The sequence below is a fragment of the Nelumbo nucifera genome, chromosome 4 (genome assembly GCF_055504915.1).
Source record: "Nelumbo nucifera cultivar China Antique chromosome 4, China Antique-T2T, whole genome shotgun sequence".
Classification (NCBI taxonomy): Eukaryota; Viridiplantae; Streptophyta; class Magnoliopsida; order Proteales; family Nelumbonaceae; genus Nelumbo; species Nelumbo nucifera.
The window spans coordinates 29241661-29259179 of NC_142652.1; the positions used below are offsets into that span (position 1 = coordinate 29241661).

At 37.7% G+C, this 17519-nt stretch overlaps 2 protein-coding genes and 1 long non-coding RNA gene across 5 annotated transcripts; all 3 read right to left on the reverse strand.

The window, feature by feature from the left end:
• Positions 1–588: 588 nt before the first annotated feature.
• Positions 589–3364, reverse strand: LOC104613321 (uncharacterized). 2 transcript variants are annotated; one of them, XM_010281094.3, is made up of 2 exons: positions 2114–3364; positions 589–1237 (listed from the first exon to the last, which is right to left on the reverse strand). In XM_010281094.3, exons 1-2 carry the CDS (start codon positions 2276–2278, stop codon positions 653–655), a joined length of 750 nt encoding a protein of 249 aa, XP_010279396.1. In that variant the 5' UTR covers positions 2279–3364; the 3' UTR covers positions 589–652. The 2 variants fall into 2 exon arrangements, with proteins under 2 accessions (XP_010279396.1, XP_010279397.1); XM_010281095.3 differs by having other exon boundaries at positions 2118–2275.
• A 2394-nt stretch (positions 3365–5758) lies between these two features.
• LOC148792111 (uncharacterized) lies at positions 5759–7929 on the reverse strand. 2 transcript variants are annotated; one of them, XR_016068587.1, is made up of 3 exons: positions 7393–7929; positions 6065–6216; positions 5759–5969 (listed from the first exon to the last, which is right to left on the reverse strand). It is a non-coding gene; the product is annotated as an uncharacterized LOC148792111 (long non-coding RNA). The 2 variants fall into 2 exon arrangements; XR_016068588.1 differs by having other exon boundaries at positions 6065–6212; positions 7393–7921.
• Positions 7930–10488: 2559 nt separating this feature from the next.
• On the reverse strand, positions 10489–11570 carry LOC104613322 (uncharacterized). Its single transcript, XM_010281096.3, has 2 exons — positions 11290–11570; positions 10489–11175 (listed from the first exon to the last, which is right to left on the reverse strand). The coding sequence occupies exons 1-2, from the start codon at positions 11449–11451 to the stop codon at positions 10600–10602; spliced, it is 738 nt and encodes a 245-aa protein (XP_010279398.1). The 5' UTR covers positions 11452–11570; the 3' UTR covers positions 10489–10599.
• Positions 11571–17519: the final 5949 nt, after the last annotated feature.

The following is a 17519-nucleotide window of genomic DNA, read 5'->3' on the forward strand; positions in this document are numbered from 1 at the left end:
GGATCGATTCAAAAGTTAAGAAATAGGCTGCACAGATCACAGTTGGAGCTGTAGATCCTACAAATATCTTCTCTTCTCGCCGTTCTCGGTATACAGGAACTCTGTTCCTTTGGCTTTGAGAAGTGCAATTCTCACTCAAACATAAATTACTTGGTGAATGAGACCAAAATTTCTTACCCAGCATGAGTTTACCTATAAGCTATAACCTTGAAGGAACATCTCAAAGTTAGCACGAATTGGGTAATATTCTTTTTCAACCCTAATTGAATTTATATTCAACTGAAGCTCTAAATAAATGGTGGGTCTTAATGGCAGAAGACCTCTAAATGGACCTTAACCCCAAACACTTTCCATTATCTCATGTTTTCTTTAGAATTTGACCAAAAATTAGCATCCCCAGAAGATTAACCCTCTAATATGCTCCATTTATTTCGATGGCCAATAGCCCTAGCTTGGAACTTGGTAGAAGAAGAATGCTAAAGCTGACAAAACCCATCTAACTATGCTGATTTATATGGGACCTATTCAACCGGAGACTAACTTGTTGTTAGTTTCTTACTAGAAAAAGGAACTAGGAGAGAACAATAATGAAGCAACATTTAAAACATTGAAATTTATATGGTCTAAGAAGACCCAACTAATGAACAATATGCTAATTTCTGGACAAAATTAAAGGTTGGCTGCTGGCTGATTCATTAACATCCATTTTCACGGTCACCTCTCTAAAACTGGAACTATGAAGGTTCCTTGTAACTCTGGTGGTTGTATCCAGGAAATATTGTGTACAAGGAATTATGCAGCAACAAACGAACATGGGTATGGCCCCAAAAATCCAGAGCAAGAAAGGGAAAGACATGTAGAAAGTGCGCAATCCAAGAGACCAGAAGTAGCTTCCCCGGTTAAAGCTTCTCGCAGCGTATGCGATTGATTCTCTTCTGTCCTTCAATGTAGGCAATGTAACCAATATGCTGACATGGGAATAGTATCTGATAGACTGCACATTGCAGAGGAAAGCAACAAAGAAGCAGAGGGAGATAGCAAAGTACTTGATCCAAGAGATGCGCTGTGTCTGGCTAACATAAACCAACTCTGTTGCTGAAGTGGATGGGTTTGCGTTGCTGCTCACAAACACACCGATGATTGAAGTGAGAGTGATCGCAGCCGTTGCCAGTACTGTAGATGCCATTATGTTGTTACGTATTGTTTGAACTGCCAAAATGCCGTTCCTTAGTGGATCCTGATAAAGTTGCAGAAGAGTATCAGATAAACGTGCCATGGCTGTCGATTTTATTTACATGTTCCAGAGTTAAAAGATGTCTCTACTCTCCAGTAACAGTCATGTTCATTACATTCTCTTAACTAAGCTGCAACAGTGCTTCACCTCTCTCTCTCTCTCTCTCTGCAAGGAAACATGATTTTGATCTCAATTGAGGCTGGAATTCAGTTGAGAGTTGAGACCTCTGTTTCCTGAGCCCACCTAACTTTGTATAAATATTTACTCCATAATCCATATAATATATACATCGAGTATTTATGCATTGTGTAAATATATAACACTATAACTATCTTATTTGTGAAATGAGATGACATGCATGTACTATCAATGAGAATTTGTATGTGCTTTTCTTTTATTCCATTTACAGAGGTGCAGAACATGAACAAGAAGACCTTGAAACCCAGGCAACCCACACAGGCCCAGGCAGAACCTGAGTTGTGCTGGCTTGTGCTTGTTCACTTTAGATTATGTCCTTAAGTTGGGAGGATCGAAAATCCACCACACTTTGATCATTATAAAACCTCCCTTATTAGGCAACATGGTATTAGTGTATTACTAACACTTCACTTCAGTTCCAGACAGAAGTTATTTTCTTTCCTATGGTCTAAGAAACAATCTAATTGGGTTCAAAGAGTGTCAATTCAGCGAAATTCTCTATCCTTTCTTTACATGCAAGGATTTTAAGTTAGTCTGTTCTAACTCTCTCCTTCCACATACAAAAAGCAAAAGACTATGATCGCCATAGTACAAAAAGCAAAATTCTCTATCCTTTCTTTACATTTAAACCCCAATAAACATAAAACCAAAAAACAAGAAAAGAAGAGAGGGAAGACTCACAGACATCATGGAAGAGACCCATTGTTCCCTGCTGTCTGCGTTTAGGCCTATGACGGTTCGTGCTGGGGTACGCAGGATAGTCATCAGAAGCCACCCATTATAGATCGCCATCACCACCACACCCAAAGGAACCAGAATAAGCTCCAACTTCCCTTCTTCCATCATGGCTAGATCACTTCCCTCTCTCTGTCTTTGTTACTGTGTGTGTGTCTCTCTGCCCTCCTTCCCCAAGTCGGTGTGTAATCTATCTTCAACATCATCTACTTGTGAAGTCTTTAACATCTGTCCGCAACGGGGGCAAAGGGGAGTAAGAGTTGGGGTGGCCGCAACCCGCAACGTCCTTTTGAATTCATTTACTGAAATACCCTCATTTCATCGATCACCTCATGTGCACATCCACAAAGCATTTGGTGGAACACTTGATTGAAAGGGCAGAGTTTGAGAATGATAAATTGGGTAGTGATGGGATCATCTCCAGGTCCCTAGAGGAAGAAAAACTAGGGGATCGATTCATAACATCAGGCTTCATAGATAAGAGTAGTAGAGATCTCTGGAACATTCATATATGATTGGATCACCCGCAAGCTTTTGTCTATCAGCGTGGCCAAATTAAGGGCTGGCTACATGCAGATTAGAACTGCTATGAATATGCCACTTGTAAAATTTCTTCACCAACATCTTTACCCAAGCCTTATCCTAACTATGAATTCAGTTTCCTCATTTTATTCTGTTTAGCCATCTCCATCGTTAAATAGGAAAATTCCAGATTACTACTCTATAAACTTCAAATCGCGTCATTTAAAAATGCCCTTCACGTATCATTTAATTTTCCTTATCTACCACACTCGCATAAAATGTTTCGTCAACACCTCGACCATCCACCCCATTGTGCTGTCTTCTAGCCAAATACCTTGTTTATTAGGAGACTCCTGTGATCGTCCAGCTCAGACTATGAGAAACCATCATTTGTGGGGATATCAGATAAATGATAGTCACAGGGTCAAATCTCAAACGATCGATGGTGGGTCATATTCTCCGACCGAACAATTGCGTTAAAAGTACAACATATAGCTTAATTGGTTGTGATAGACCACATCCAATTTCTCTTTATTGAGGTCAGAATTATCTTTGTCGGTATAGTGTACTTGTGACTGCTGGGTGGTGGCATCACATTCACCGGCTGGTCCAGAGTCGGAAATGTGACGAGCACCAAAGAAGAGATCAACTGGTCCAAAATCAGCAATCTTGCCTCCTTCAATGGGGGTGCCTGTCTTGTATCTCACCCTTAAAATCTCATCTTCCAATAACTTCGCCCAAGCTGTTCTATATTTTATGTCGTCCTTGTTTTTGGCCATCTCCTCTTTTTTTCTTCTTGTTCGTTATTCTTCCAAGTTGAAATTCCACTCAAACCAATCAACATGAATTTGAATAATCTCCCTTTTCCCAAGATTTTCACCTGAGTAAACCCAATAATCCATCTCATCACCTAGTGTTTTATTTCTTCAAGGAATGCCCAAAGTAAAAAAAAAAAAAAAAAAAGTCCAACGTTTACGCAACGGGGTGCTCATGGTTCGCTTAAGCGAATCCTGGGGTATTTTTCTGGACCGAACCGATATATTCGGTTTTTACGTTTAACCAAACCGGTGCAACCGGTTAACCGTGGTTTAGTTTTTTGATTTTTTTATGTCCTTAAAATTAAAAAAAAAAAGGAAAAACACAGTTGAAGAGAATTGAGATCACCACTTCGTTAGTGTCGCCAAGATGTAGTAGAGCCTCTAACCCGCAGCCGAGTCTCCAGTGCCGCTGAAGCAGGAGAGATCGCGTCTGAGAGGCGAGAAAGAGAGAGCTTGGAGAGAGAATCTGAGAGGCAAGAGAGAGAGCTCAGAGAGAGACTGAGAGGCGAGAGAGCTCAGAAAGAGACTGAGAGGCAAGAGAGAGAGAGCTCAGAGCGAGACTGAGAGAGAGAGAGGGAAAGAAAGGGATGCACGACGGGTGTTAGATGATTCAGACTGTCAAGCTGTTTGCTAGTCTGGTTGCTAGTCTGCCAGACTGGCGAATCTGAAAGTCTCGGACTCTCAGTTCGACAGTCTGAACATTAGATTTAAAAAATATATAATATAATATATAATACTATATAAAATATATTACTATATATATTGGTCGGTTCGATTAACCGCATGTTTTTTTAAATAGTTAACCAAAACCGAACTGAAACAGTCGGTTTTTTAAAAACATCGAACCGAAACTGAACCATAACTAATTTTTCGGTTCAGTTTCGGTCGTTTCAATTTTCAGTTTTTTTTCTCACCCCTATACACAACGATTGCTCAAGAAATTTTAACCCCAAGCATGCCCCTCTTTGTTGTTCTACTCGCACCCCTGACGTTCTAGTAGTTTCATTGTTCACCTGAGTATTGTTTGGACCCATATTGTCCCATCCAAGAAGATCAGAATCATTCCCGTAATCTTCCCCATGCTGGATTTTCTTTACCTTCATGCCAATTTTCATTCTGATCACCTTCTTTCATTTCCTGAAAATCAACATCATAAACATTAAGATTTGGTTTGTCATTCATTATAACTTTCATTTTATAAAAAAAAAAAAAATTATTTGTCTCAACAAAGTTTGTCCCTTTAATATTATTTTGTACCTTTTTTTTAATCCATCATATTTTTTCTGAACATTTGTGACAGGTTGAATGGTGGCATGATCAGAATTTATAAATCTGGTCTTAACAACTCCATTAGTATAATTCAAACACAGTTCCAACCGGGGGATTTTCATTAGTATAGTCGATGAATTTAAAATACATGTACGGGAATGAAAAATATTTCCAATCTGCAATTGAATTTCGTTGTTTTAGAGATTGTTATGGGCAAAACTCATGACACTCACCTCTTTTTTTGCTAATATATCTTTTTGTTCATGTAAATAGAAGTTACAACAAAACTGCTCATATACTGCTTGCAAAGGTCAAATGATCATCAACTATGAGGCTGCTTCTCTTTTTTTTTGCAAAAAAAAAAATAATAATAATAATGATAAAAACCCAAAAGGCACCAAGAGGCGTACACGTACATGATGTGGCCAACTATAGTCTTCTTGGGTGTGGGTTCAGACTCAGAGTGGTCTTTTGTCAAAATTTTAATAGATCTGCTCTAAAGGCCAGAGTTCGAAATAGTATAAAAAAGGATAAAATACAAAAATCTCTCCTAAAGTTTTTAGGAATCATAAGAATCTCTCTCTTTTATTTTTAATTTAGTAAAAATCTCTCTTAAACTTTTAAAGATCTCGACAACGTTCTCCCTTCCGTCAGTAATTCAGACAGAAAATTGATAAAATATGAAATTGCCTCAGATTAATTGTTAAAAAAGCAATAAAATATTTCAAAATGTCGGAATTGCCCCTGCTTCCCCTTCCTCTCGCATTTAAAGACAACAACATGAAATCCTTCCCTCGATCTCCCCTCACTGGTTTTTCTCGTTGATTTCTTTTTCTTCTTCTCCGTCCCCACTGTCCCCCTCTCTTCCATCGAGTCGATTAAGTTGGAGCAACTGAATCCCGACATCCCGAAAATTGCTTCCTCGTCCATGTACAAAACGTTTTCCGACGACGTTGCCGTTGCATTCTCCGGCTTTGCATCATCAGCGGACGACATCGCATCCGACTCCTGAGGTCGGAATGCCTCCTCAGCCTCCATTGCAGCCTTCTGAATGTACTTGGCATCGACGGAGACGGGAACAAGCAAACGCCACGTGGAATTAGCGAAGTTGAGACAGGCGGACCTCGAGCCAATGCAGCGACGTCATGAGCCCTAGCAGCCATTTCTGCAGTGGGGGAGGTTCCCAGCCAAATCTGCAAAAATGCACCAAATGCATGAGAAAAAGATGTTCAACAGAACGAACAACAATTCTTGCCAAACAAGAATCTTAAAGGGAGCCAGACAAGACCCGTCCATCGCCATTGCTGATTCTTGCAGAGAACCGAACAGCCTCCCCCATTGTTCCATATCGAGTGGGTCCGCAGCTAGTCGGCGACGAACAAACAATTATGCTGCCGGGTTCGGTCTGATTAATCTGTCTCTTGATTTCGGTATTGCTATCTTTGTCCAAAACAATAAAATTTGTAAGAATGCATATTACTATTTCCGATGAACAGAGAATTAAAGTTCTGATAACATATGCAAATCTGAAAACCTATTAAGAAAATTGATGATGTATGATCTGGCCGGTCTTAGCTGTTGATGATCTTGCCTCTGAAATGAGTAACAGGGACCTGAAACGGGAGGAGAAGAGAAGCTCCGGGGAGAACCCGGCGTAAGGGCTCCGAAGCTCAAGTTAGAATCCTTCAAAGGCAAGAATAACTAGATAGCGCGAAAGTTAGCATACCTCATCCCTGAGGGGTAGAAGCCTTTTATAACCACCTCGCGTACTCACTTCCAGGCCTCCGTCAGGTCGGGCATGATTACTTCTGAACTCCTGCCAGTTCGGGTGTCACTTCCTCTGGTCGGACAGAACCGCTACTGTTCCTTTTGTCGGAGCCGTCTCTGCGGCTAGTGACGACGGTTGCAGGTGGCGGTGGCAGGAAGCCGTTTGAAATGCGGCTATCAAGCGTCAGATCCTAAATCAGTCAAGTACGCCGCCTTTGGATAAGGACGTCCTTGGCATCGGATACGTCTAGCAGGCCTGGTGTTTTGGAAGTGAAGTGTTGGAGTGGCGAGCGAGGTGCCTTGAGTTCGGTTTGGAGTGTTCCGAGCTGCCACGGGTCAGCTTGGGTCAGCTTTGTGAGGCTTGGGGCCCAGTATAGTTCGTGCGCCTTGTAGGGAGCTCGGGTTCTCAGTAGGGAGCTCGCTCTTAATAGCGAGCTCGGACTCCCAGTAGGGAGTTTGTTCTTAATAGGGAGCTCGGTTTTTTAGGGAGCTCGAGTTCTTACTTGGGGAGCTCGGACCCTTAACAGGGAGCTCGCTCTTAACAGGGAGCTCGGGCTCCTAGTAGGGAGCTCGGATTTAGGGAGCTCGGGCTCCTAGTACCGAGCTCGGACTTGGGGGAGCTCAGGCTTTAGGGAGCTCGGACCTTTGACAGGGAGCTCGGACTAAGTACAACGGTCTGGAGTTCGGGCTTGGTAGTGAGTTTGGACTTGCTTCCGATGTTCGCTTTGGGTGTTCTACTGTCCCGAACTACTTGCCTTTGCCACGTGTCGGACGATCGCGAGGTCGGGCCAAATTTCCTTTCATCAAAAATCAAGACAAAAAGGAGAAGATTTGAAAACCGAAGACTACCTTGCTTTAGTTCTTGAGGATTTGGAATTCGCAATTGGAGGGATTGAAGAAAAGAACGAAGTAATGTTTTAATAATGGCTTCATCTGCATCTGAATCTGAAACTTGAAAGAAAGAAGAAGAAGAAGAAATCAACGAAAAAAACCAGTGGGGGAGATCGAAGGAAGGATTTCACGTTGTTCCGGCTTTTGTCGAGATCTTTAAAAGTTCTGGTGAGATTTTTGCTAAAATAAAACTAGAGTAGAGGTTTTTATAATTGTCAGAAACTTCAACTTCAAGACAGATTTTTGTATTTTACCAAAAGAATAAAAATTGCATCCCTACACTCTCACTCTGGTAATAAGTGATCTTGTATTCTCACCTTATAGAAATGCTGATTTGTAGCCAATGTTTTTTCTTTGGACTTAACCAATTGGGGTTTGGAATTCTGATCCTTGAAATATGGGGACAGGTGGCAAGTTATATGGGCTTGACCCTTATACACATCCAAGATGCTTCCTTCGTTTAAAAAAGGATTGTTTCCAAATATTTTAAACAGGAAAAGTGCTAATTCTATTAACTGCTTTAGAAAGACATGCTAAGATGGACCGCCCAATTTCAAAGTAGAGACATGTTTATCTTGATAAGATTAATAATTATTTAGCTATTTTTAAATTATTATAGTTTTTATCTTGTGGTCTTCTCCATTTGTGTCTCTCTCACTTTTCTTCCCACCAATGCTTGATATTGTAGTATTTAGAGATGAAGCTCATGCTTCTTCTTGACAGTTTTTGCAGATTGCCATTTATGGCATGTAGTTGACATCTTTTCCCCCAACGAATGATCTTTCGCCTTTGTATGTCCAAGCTTCTCTTTGAAGATTTTTTTCTTCATAGTTTGCTTCGTTCTTAGTTTAATTCATTCAAGAATGCAAACGTCTCCAAATAAATGCATAAGAGCATAGCATAAGGGCATTCTTCCCTTCATTAGCCACGGATTTAGACGTGGGTTCCCTTCATTAACCATCTATTTGTACATGGTTCCCTTCGTTTTGAAATAATGAGATTGCTCATATATAACTAAAATCTTTCGAAAACCTCAATTGATCATCTGCTATGCCCAACAATCAATGAAGCTTCATCCTCACTTTATATGATAAATCTCGAGGTTAGCTATTGACATTGATCTCCAACTAAATACAAATATAGAGAAAGGAAAGAAAAACCATTTTTTTAATCTACAAGAAAGAAGATGAGGAGGATAGAGGTTGACGTAAGATGAGAATCAGCCAAGAAAATCAATGAAGACCAATTGAAACTGATGACACTAACCAAAACGTTATAGAAAGGAAATGAAGGAGAGCCGTAGAACCAGACTGGAATAACAACAGAGACTGTGGCTATGCTCCAACAAATGAACTTCACACAGAAATTTCCCTTCTTAATCTCATAAACCCGGGGCCAGTTTACAGAAAAAACATTGATGAGAGCAAATATGAAATGCCTTCAAAAATAAAAAGAAGAATGGATAGAACTTGACCATTGATAGGATAGAAGGAGAAATCAGATGTGATCAATGGCTTTTTGAGAAAAAAAAAAAAAAAAAAAAAACGATCTACGCAATATGCATTTATAGTTCAGTAGCATACCAAAGAAAAAAAAAAAAGCATTCTAAGGCAAAGGAGCGTGAATGGAAAATAAACTTGGAATATAAACCATTTTGAGTATTATATTCTCAAACAGTTATCTTCACAAAATGCTCCCGTTATCTTCACAAATGCTCTCTATCTGTCATAGCTATATAGAAAACAAATAATTAATGGTGACGTTTCTTCTCTAGTCCTCTGCAAGTTTGACATTGATCTAAATAATCTAACCGCCAATTACTTCGTGGACATTTCCATTGATGTTCATCAATGAAGTTAGAACCTGCACCCCTGATGTGCTAGACCCGTTCATGGCCATAATCAAGGTGAGCACTGCATCCATTACATGCACGGAGATTTCTTCTTAATGTTTTTATTTTTCTTCTAAGAAATGCTTTTCTCAAGAGACATGATAATAGTAGTGGAAGAAGAAAGGTCTCTTACTTGGTAGATGGGAGATGCGCTGAACACTAAATCAATGGCACGGAAGACATTTTGGAAGTCCAAACGTCTACCACTTTTGATTGACGAGAGCTGCATATCACGTGGATTTAAAAAAAAAAAAAAAGAAAAGAAAATTCAAAAATTTGAGAAATTAGGAAAGGGGTGGGGGAAGAAGAGACGTGCTGACATAGCACCTCTAATTTTAATATATATATTATTCCTGCCAGAACCAAAGAGATTATGGGAATAGATCATTCCGATTCCGATTCCGATTCCAACTGTGAATCAAACAGTTCCCTTTAATCCATTTGATCTACAGTTGAAGTCAGAATCGAATTTAGAATTGAAATCAGAATGATCTATTCTCATACTCCATTTTGTTCACACAGGAATCAGAATGAGAGGGGAGGGAATGGCCATTTTCTTAAATCGGGAAATGCCATTCCACCAGAAATGGGAATGGGATTTCTAGTTCCGATTCCAAACATTTATTCCCATGAACCAAACGGGCACTTGGAAGTTCTTTGGAGAGAAGGGACAATGGAGGAACAAAAAAAGAAATTTGAATTCTCAGCAGTTCCAAACTTTTATGGTGTCCGTGACATTTGCCACCGCTTGAGCCTTCGATTACAGAGATGCGCTTGCTTTACTTTGAATCTCAACGTCGGGGACGATTACCACAGATGCGATCGGTGGGTTGCCTGCTAGCAAGACCATTCCGGCCTCATTGATGGGCTTAGAACAAGGACATGAAAACCCAAATTCTTCATCTTTCTCCTCTATAGTTCTCTCTGTCTCATTGTGAGTGTTTTTAATGAAATTATATCGGAGATCATGATTATAGGTGGACTTAGTCGGAGGTTACTACGACGTCTGTGACCATATCAATTTCTGGCTTCCATTGACATTCACCATAACAACGCTGTAATGGAGTGTCATAGAATACGATAAACAGATCGCCGCAGCCGAGGAGTACGAGTATTGGATTCTTCTTCTTCTTCCTCTCCAAGTAGGAAAAGCACAAGGAACATTTGAAATGAAATTTACATAGAAATCAATATATAATTAATTAATGAAACAAACAAAATCTAGCTAGTTCGATCTCCATGTGCTCTAAGCAGGGTATCAACTAATTAATTAACTAATAAACAATATTACAAGTGCGGGACAACAAAGGCGGGTGAGTAGATGATTCAACATCATCCATTCTCACCATCCCCTCTCCAAAACAAGAACCATGAAGGCTCCGTGTAAGACTGGTGGTCGTATCCAAGAAATACTGTATACAGGGCATCAAGCAGCAACAAGCGAACATGGGTATGGCCCCAAAATTCCAAAGGAAGAGAGGGAAGGAAATGTAGAAAGCACGCAATCCAAGGAACCAGAAGTAGCATCCCCAGTTGAGGCTGGTCGCCATGTAAGCAATTGAATCTATTCTATCTTTCAATGCCGGAATTGTGACCAAGTAGCTAACATGGGCATAATGCCGAATAGATTGCACATTGCAAATGAAAGCAACAAAGAAACAGAGCAAGATGGCCAAATACTTGACTGTGTAGAAGAGGGAATAAGTCTTACTGCTGCCATGAACCAATAAGTTGTTGACGATGACGCCGATGATCGAACATAGAGTTATGGCTGTTGTTGCTAGTAATGCGGATGCCATTATGCTGTTACGAATTGTTTGAACTGCCAACATGCCATTATGTGCAGGATCCTGAAATATGAATGTCCATCTCCATCGATTAGCTTATCTGTATGTATTATATATATATATGCATGGTTTCACAATCAATCAATATAAATGAGAGGGGACTAAAGAGAGACTCACAGCCATCATGGAAATGACCCATTGTTGCCTACTCACTGCGTTGAGACCTATGGCAGTCCGCGTTGGGGTGCGAAGGATGGTTATTAACAGCCACCCGTTATACATTGCCATCACCAACAGACCCAAAGGAACCAGAATCACATCCAGCTTTTCCTCTTTCATCTCTCTCTCTCTCTCTCTAGATCTCTCTCAAGCTCTAATTAAGTCTTACTTACTGTGAACTCATTTACCAAAACAAGCTAAAAATTATGCTTCATATATATATGGATACATCTACACATTTTCCTTCTTATATCCAAGTCCATAACACTTCATTTCTCAATTTGCACAAGATTAGCATTAAATGTTGATATTAACAAGCTGGCTCATTCAAAAGCAAAGTCAGCCTGCAAATGCGTAATTAAATTAAAAATGAGGATGCAGCAGCTACTGTTCACGCGGAGATAGAGATCGATACATTAAATCCCTCTGAGTTTATTCTGGAAAAAAAATACTAAGCCAATACGGCTTCAGGGTCACAAGCTAGGTTTCTATATCAAAATCAAAAGGAACTATCATATCAGGACCCCACATATTGTTCCTCTATGATTTTTTTTTTCAAATAGGGTATTAGCCAAGAAACCCTTTATGTGGGGATTGTTGATTTTTCATCTTTCTTTTCTTTATAATCTGGTTCATGGGCAGGATCCAGGAATCTTGGGTTTATGTCAGAGTTGCTTCTTGATTTAAGAATCAAAGCTGGCCGTACGGATAGAGAAGCAGCACATGAAGCTGATTTCGTTTATTCCCTCATATCAGATATATTACAATTGAAATCCCAGGTTTATCAAGTCTTAGCTAGGATGCCAACTGGCTAATTAAGTGTACTCTTGTTAACATCAGTTTTGTATTTTGTATTGCAAAGAAATCATGTTGCCAATAACACGTTTTTGCTAATGTTCTGGGAAGATTCCGGTGTGCCTTCAAGCTATTTTTGCATAAAGGGTCTGTTTGGTTGAATGTGAAATGAAGGAAAATGAATCATTTAAGGAAAAAAAAAATGCTACTTTTCCTTTACAAGTATTATTTGGTTCCACACGAAATGACTTGAGAAATTAAACAAATACTTCTCAAAAAGGGATAATTAATTATAGAAAAATGACAATTCTTTTAATTTTTATTTTTTTGTAAGACTTTTTAATACAAAAGTGGTCTTAACTATTTACTTTTATTTTTCATGTTAAGGTATAAACCCAAATGCAGCCAAAGCAATAAAAAGACTGTTGTTTATATAAATCCCATGACATCAACAAGACATGCTTCACCAATCTCGTTTCTTCTTAATCTACTTTATTCACTTCATTAGTCATATAGTGCTCCAAATTAAATTATGTAAAATTAAGTAAATCAAATATGGCATTTGCAGTTCTGCTTGATTCACCCAATATGGTGTGCATTACAATGCAATAAATTACAGTTGATGGAGTTTGGCTTTGGAAACTAATATTGGGGAGTGAGCACTTTAATTTGTTGAGCCATGTGTTCTCAACAACAAACACCTCTCCAAGAAAAAGTAAAAAAATATTAATATAAATTATGTTTTAAGTCAACAAGTTAATCTCCATCTCAAGTACCAACCCAACATTGTCAGATGGTTGAATTAAGGGGTTATTTATTTATTTACTTATTTATTCATTCATTCATTTTGGTGAGAAGAAATTAGGAGCCTTGTTTGTTGTTATCACATGGATGAATTAAGGGGTTATTTATTTATATTGGTGAGAAGAAATAAGAAGCCTTTTGATAATAGCCAAGTGGCCGAACTGAAAATTTTATCATTTTATAAATTCAGTCAATAAGGTTTTAAAGAGGTTGAGGGCCCCTTTGTGGCTAAAGTAAACTAGAATACCATATCTTTGAATATTTTATTATTATTATTGACCTTAATCAATAATAGTAGCTTTTGAATTATCAACCCTAAATTGCCACAAGGTTCATTTACACTTTGATCTGTATTACAATAGTGGAATGCACGTAAGTTGTCAATGGATCTACCTAAAAAAAATTTTTGACAACGATATACTTTGTTTGTCAAAGTCTACCAGGTTAAGAGGATAAGATTAGAATGTTTGACAACGATCTACCTCAACTGTAGAGCTATAACCTATGGATTTTCATCACCATTTCGCACCGTATAATGTTTGATTGATTGCTTTTATGACAAGGATATGAAATCCGATATGTTTGATTTGGATGTAGAGCTCGTTTGGGAATTTGAATTTGGACTTAGATTACAGTCGTGTTTTTCGTGTTTGGACTTCAGAACATCAATATTGGTTTTTCAGTTTTCTATGAAAAGCATAGCATGAGTTTCATGCGGGGCGCAGCTCAGGACATCAAAATCCACGTCCCAAAGCCCTCCCAAATAGATACTTACTGCATCTTACTTATTGTATTTATAATGATAAAAAATTATAAAAAAAAATATTTATTTTTAATTTATATATGCTAAATAAATATAATTTATATAACTATAATTATCCAATCCAATTATTAATCGGATGTAAGTTGTAATCCAGGATAGTCGGATTTGAAAAAAGAGTAACAGATAGCTTCTATCTTCTCATGTCTTCTTTTCGGTAAGAAAAACTGAAAAAGAACAACATTACAAGTTGTAACGTATTGGATCATCGGCCGATATAGAAATTATCTGTAGCGTTTTTTTTTGTATGTATTGGTCTGTATCGGACCGATAGCCTGATACAAGTCCCCTTCTCTCTCATTAATTTCATTAAATTATATTTAATGCTGAATTAATTCTCATTAATTATATATTTACTCTTATATTTAAATGTATTTCGCTCTCATTAATTAGTTAATTACTCCTATAATTAATGCATAATTTTAAATTTAAATTCAAGATTCGAACACTAGACATTAGGCTTTAAGAACTAGAGATTCACCACTAAGCCACGCCCATTTGCTTGCTATTTGGTTATGCATTTTTATTTTTAAGTAATTTTTCTCTTTTTCTTAGTGTATGCTTATCAATAAATGTTAGAATTAATTATTAAAATTTATGTATTAATAAATATTAAGATAAATTATATTGATTATTTTAAAACTAATGTATATCAATATACATTTTAGTTTTTTCTTGTTTTTTCACGTTTTAGTTATTCCATCATTTGTCAATAGTTAGTAAGTGTGTCTTGATATCTTGAATTTTATATAGACCATTAAATTACATACTTTTAAATAACTTATTTACAATCATCTAAAACTTGTAACTATCGTTATTAATATAGTTTTTAGGATTTATTTAAGCTTTTTAGCATATTTATGCATATCTTGATTTTTCGTCCGTATCCATATATATCCAAAGCGTATCCCAATACGTCTCTTAAAATTATCGTTCTGATACACCTTACGTTTCCGATACTTTGAACCTTGGGCCAGGTAGAACCCTAACAATCGGCACAAGCATTAATAGTCATGTACAATAAGTTGAACAATTTATCACTAGTGAATATGCTAACATTGTGTACACATAAAACGTGGGTCCTTTATAGTCCTTATTTCTACATAATGTTGGTGTGTTCACTCATGATAGGTTGCTTAATCTGGAGTGCATATTTTTGCCTCTAACCCATCTAGCCCACTTGAACTCTAAGGGCCCATTTTCTAGTCTCATTAACAGCCAATCAGTCAGAGCTGCTGGGTTGGCTTCTCCAAATTCATGAGAGAATTTCACTTACATTCCCATGTCTTCAACTACACTATGACAGTCTTTTACAAGATTGAGTTTTCATCTTTTCCCATTTAGCGTGTTTGGGACATTTTTCCTTACGAGCTGTTGACTGTTTAGAAGCCCATGAGCTTGTGTTTTCGTCTTTTCCCGTTTGATTGTGAGAAGGTCTAGTCGCCAAAAGACTATCCTGAAAAGACATGGGAAGCCCATTTTGGACTATTTTCGAGAATCTCCAAATGGAACTTTTTCACTTTTTATTGTCTCGTCTTCACGTAGAAAGACACACCTCCAACCAAATGGTCTGTGGGTTGCTAAGATCTTTATGTAAAAGCCTAGTACATCTTTTGGTTGTCAGATCTTCTAGAAGATCTTTCAAAAAAGACTTTTCAAACATCACCTTAAATATGCGTTGTGGGTATATTTAACAACGATTCTATATGAAATCATGTTTAGGCATGCCACAACTTTGCATGCTGCCCTGGTTCACATGTGTTGGTCTTATTAAACAAAAAGTTTTCTCCGTTTTCCTCTTATCCTATTTTCTTGAACTTAAAAAAGAAAAGAAGAAAATAAAAAAAGGACCAGTTCAAGAGAAGAGAAAGTAAACGAAACAAGACAATGTAAACCAAAACCTAGATAGCATTAAGGCCTTGTTCGCATTTCGGTAAGTTATTTATCTAGGTAAATGCACTTACTCGGGTAAGTGTTTCTCAGTAAGTGCATTTACCCATGTTCTTTTATTTCTTATGTAAATAAGGCAATGACTATTTTAGCAATAAAAGTCCATTATTAAAAAGGGCACTTTTGTCCCATTCAAGTGTTGGCGACTTTTCCCCTAAGTGGGAAAGTTATTTACCCACCTAGGAGATGGGTATCACTTACCTAAGAAAATAAACTTTCCTTGGTCCCCACATAAATCTTAAAAAAAGAACATGGGATTCTTGGTCAATGGAAGCCATCCTTTGAAGGGGTCTATCATTCCTTTTTTTTCCTTTAGTTGTTTGGAATGTGAACCCCAAACAAAAAGAAAAAGGAAAAAAAAGGATCAGATATTCATCAATTTTTAGTAGCAATTATACATACTATTTTTTAGCAATAATACAAGTATTTATCAGGCTTTATTTTTTAGTCACCTTTCTGTTAGGATTTTCCATCTTCATGAGATTAAGGACCATGGACTTTGCCTGACTGATTTGAAGAATGGAGGCCTGAGAGTCAAAGGTTGAAGAAGAATGCAGAAAATCCAGATTTGAAGAATGGAGGCGTCTTGGTACACTGTGCCCTTGATGAAAGGTTGAAGAGTGTAAATTTATTTCTTACAAATGTTTTTTCGACTCTCGTTGAGATTTGGGGGGCATGCTTTTTTTGGATTTTGAGAGGAGGAAAGTTGGTCAAAGGGAATCAAAATCTCATTGATCAAACAACTCATGTTCTTTTTTCAAATTTATGTGGGTTTAGAGAAAGTTTGTTTTCTTGGGTATCACTCACTCGACCCACCTCCTAGGTGGGTAAATAATTTTCCCATCAGGGGAGAAGTTGCCAACACTTGAATGAAACAAAAACGCCCCTTTTAAGTTTGAATAATTGATTTTTTATGGTTAAAATGGTCATTGCCTTATTTACATGAGAAATAAAAGAACAAGGATAAATGCACCTATCCAAATAAGTCTTTACTGGGAAATACTACCTAGGTATGCATTTACCTAGGTAAGTAACTTATCGAAAAGCGAACTGATACTTGAAGAAAGATAGGTCTACAATCATCACTGATAATGGTGTCCATTTGTCTAGAGTTTGGCCTTTAAAATCAAGGTTTTAAAAACCGATCCAGAACCGAAACCGTTCTGACCACTGCTTTTCGGGTTGATAGTTCAATCATCCAGTTCAAATAGATGGTCCATTCCAACAAAAAATTAAAAAAAAAATGATTAAAATAAAAAACAGCCAAAACCGTTGAATGGGTCAAATGGGTTGATGGTACAACCGCCTGGATTAGTGGCTAACCAATTCAATGGTTTTTTGGTAGGGACCAAATTTAGAGTAAAATGGAACCAATTGCTTCAATGATTCTGCTGAATGGTCTAACCATTTGGATCAACGACAGTTTGAAAATATTATTTAAATTATTTTCTTTGTTTTATTGTCTCTCTTCTCCATCTCGAAGTCAAAAGTCCCTTATTTCACTTTTTCTTTTTCTTTTTTTGAATTTTCAAAAAATGGAATATTAAAGAATAACCAAGGAAACTTATTATGACCCGCACATGTGAACTGGGCAGCATGCAAAGTGTAACGTTTAGTAATGCACCTTGACACACACCAAACCAAGTGTAGAAAATTCGGGTTTGTATGAGCTAACATGTAATGTGGGGTCAGAGGACAGCAAATGCTTGCATTGGGAATACCTCTCTTGTCTGTTTTGAAGTTTCATCTGCATGATAAATTAGGATGGGGTGTGGGTAAAAGAGTAATTACAATTAATATTTTTTTCAATAAAAGTATA

Excerpts from the sequence above, each read along its gene's own strand:
- LOC104613322 (XM_010281096.3), bottom strand. The coding sequence starts at position 11,451 with ATGAAAGAGGAAAAGCTGGATGTGATTCTGGTTCCTTTGGGTCTGTTG. Across the intron at positions 11,176-11,289 it reads GGGTCATTTCCATGATGGCT|GATCCTGCACATAATGGCAT; the intron begins GTGAGTCTCTCT and ends TTCATATTTCAG.
- LOC104613321 (XM_010281094.3), bottom strand. The coding sequence starts at position 2,278 with ATGATGGAAGAAGGGAAGTTGGAGCTTATTCTGGTTCCTTTGGGTGTG. Across the intron at positions 1,238-2,113 it reads GGGTCTCTTCCATGATGTCT|GATCCACTAAGGAACGGCAT; the intron begins GTGAGTCTTCCC and ends CAACTTTATCAG.